This window comes from Leishmania panamensis (assembly GCF_000755165.1).
Source record: "Leishmania panamensis strain MHOM/PA/94/PSC-1 chromosome 12 sequence".
Taxonomy (NCBI): domain Eukaryota; phylum Euglenozoa; class Kinetoplastea; order Trypanosomatida; family Trypanosomatidae; genus Leishmania; species Leishmania panamensis.
In genome coordinates, this window is record NC_025857.1 from 347,861 (window position 1) to 349,635 (window position 1,775).

At 59.5% G+C, this 1,775-nt stretch overlaps 1 protein-coding gene across 1 annotated transcript; it reads left to right on the forward strand.

The window, feature by feature from the left end:
• Nucleotides 1-160: 160 nt before the first annotated feature.
• LPMP_120710 (hypothetical protein) lies at nucleotides 161-487 on the forward strand (the record flags this gene model as incomplete). The annotated part of the gene is made up of 1 exon (XM_010698750.1): nucleotides 161-487. The coding sequence occupies one exon, from the start codon at nucleotides 161-163 to the stop codon at nucleotides 485-487; it is 327 nt and encodes a 108-aa protein (XP_010697052.1).
• Between the last annotated feature and the right edge of the window lie 1,288 nt (nucleotides 488-1,775).

Here is a 1,775-nt window from a genome sequence, read left to right on the forward strand (position 1 = left end):
TACCTTACTACCTCTCCTTCCCTCCCAACACCACTACACTTACCACCTTACGTTCTCGAAGACGTACAACGAAGACGACGGCGACCGGCCGCCCTCCGTCCCCTCCCTCCTCCTCCCCCTCCCCCCCCCCCCCCCCCCACCCACACACACCACCGCAGCTATGGTCAACCTCAGCGCCAAGTTTCACATTTCGGCCTCCAACCACAGGGAGTTCCACATCTACTACCTGGCAAAGCACTCAAAGAAATGGACGCGTCGTATGCATCTCATTGGCACCGCGGTCGGCGTTGTTGGAACGGCCGTGTCGGTGATGCGCATGAGCGCCATTGGCGCCACGGTGAGCGCCGTTGCCGGTGTTATGATTTGCTGGGCGGGTGATGCAATTGTGGAGAAGACGCAGCCGACCACCTTCAAGAACCCCATCTGGTCGGCCATGTCGAACTTCAAGATGGCCGCATCGATGCTGAAGGGCGACATGAGCATCTAGGGCGGTTCCGTGTTGCAGGGAGGGAGCGGCCCGGAGGGAGGGGGGAGGGGAGCGCCAAGAAGAGAAGAGGGCAAGAGGGGCTCAAGGTCAGCTGTGAACCGAGGGGAAAAGGCGGGGATGGCGTAGTAACAGGGTAGCGAGGGAGCAGCAGGTGGAATGAAGAGAGAGGGAGCGGGGGGGGTGGCGGACAAGCGACACTGAAGGCCACGTGAGCGACGCTGCGCTTCCTCTCGACCTCCCTGTCTCTCTTTCGCCTTCTGGCTCCTGGTCGCTGACCCCTTCCCTCTCCCCGTTTCCTTTTCCTTCTGTCTCTACATGTCTACACACACACCCACACAGCATGTGACCTCTGCACCCCCCCCTCCTCCTTCCACTGTCCTCTTCCCACCGTCTTCCACACACCCACAATAGCGCTCTCATACTTGGCGGATTTAGTGACGCCTTTTTTACTTTCTCTGTGCCGCGCCTCCTTCCTCCTTCCCGATGACGGCGCCCCGCTCGGTTTTTGGAGTGCCCCTCTTCTACAGCTGCACTTTCCCTCTCTCATTTACTTCTGTTTCTTTTCAAACCTCCGTCTTCTCTCCCCTCTCTCTCTCTTGTCTCGTGTGTGTGTGTGAGTGTGAGTGTATGCATGCGCGTGATGCCGCTGCTGCTCCTCTCGGTGCTTGGTTTGCCGTTGCGCTTCGCTCCGATCGGCCCTCTATCTCCCGAGTCCCATCCTCCGTTCACGCCTTCACTTCCCCTCCCCCTCTCTCTGTGCGCAGGGCGAAGCGTCTGCAGGGGTCTCGCAGTGCGCAATTCTGCTTCACTGTCGCGGACCGCTGGGAGTGGGTGGGTGGGTCCATGCGAAAACGCAGCGAAGAGCAAACACGCAGAGGGAGGGGGAGGGGGAGGCTGCAGGCTGGTGTGCCGACGTGGCTTCCGCTTGGCCCCCTTCTCTCTGGTATGTTTTTTCGTTCTGTTCGCTGTCACGACTTGCCTCGGCGAGTGCACTCTCCCCCCCTCTCTCTCTCTCTGTGCCTCTCTCAGTCGCTCGCATCAGCGCTGGCTCTTGGAGAGGTTTTAGGGACGACGTCGAAGACGATGGAGAATATGAAATCTCTACGTGTCTGTGCGCACTACATCGGCTCGGGAGACGAAGAGTATAAACTCCTCTAGAGGTGGAGAGAGGAGGGGGATAGGGGGGGTCGTAGTAACTTCGGGTATAAGTGGTATGGGCTAGTACGGAAGGTTATTACGGGACGGGCTCACGAGGATGGAGGGCAAGGTTCGGGGCAGGGCACGTGGG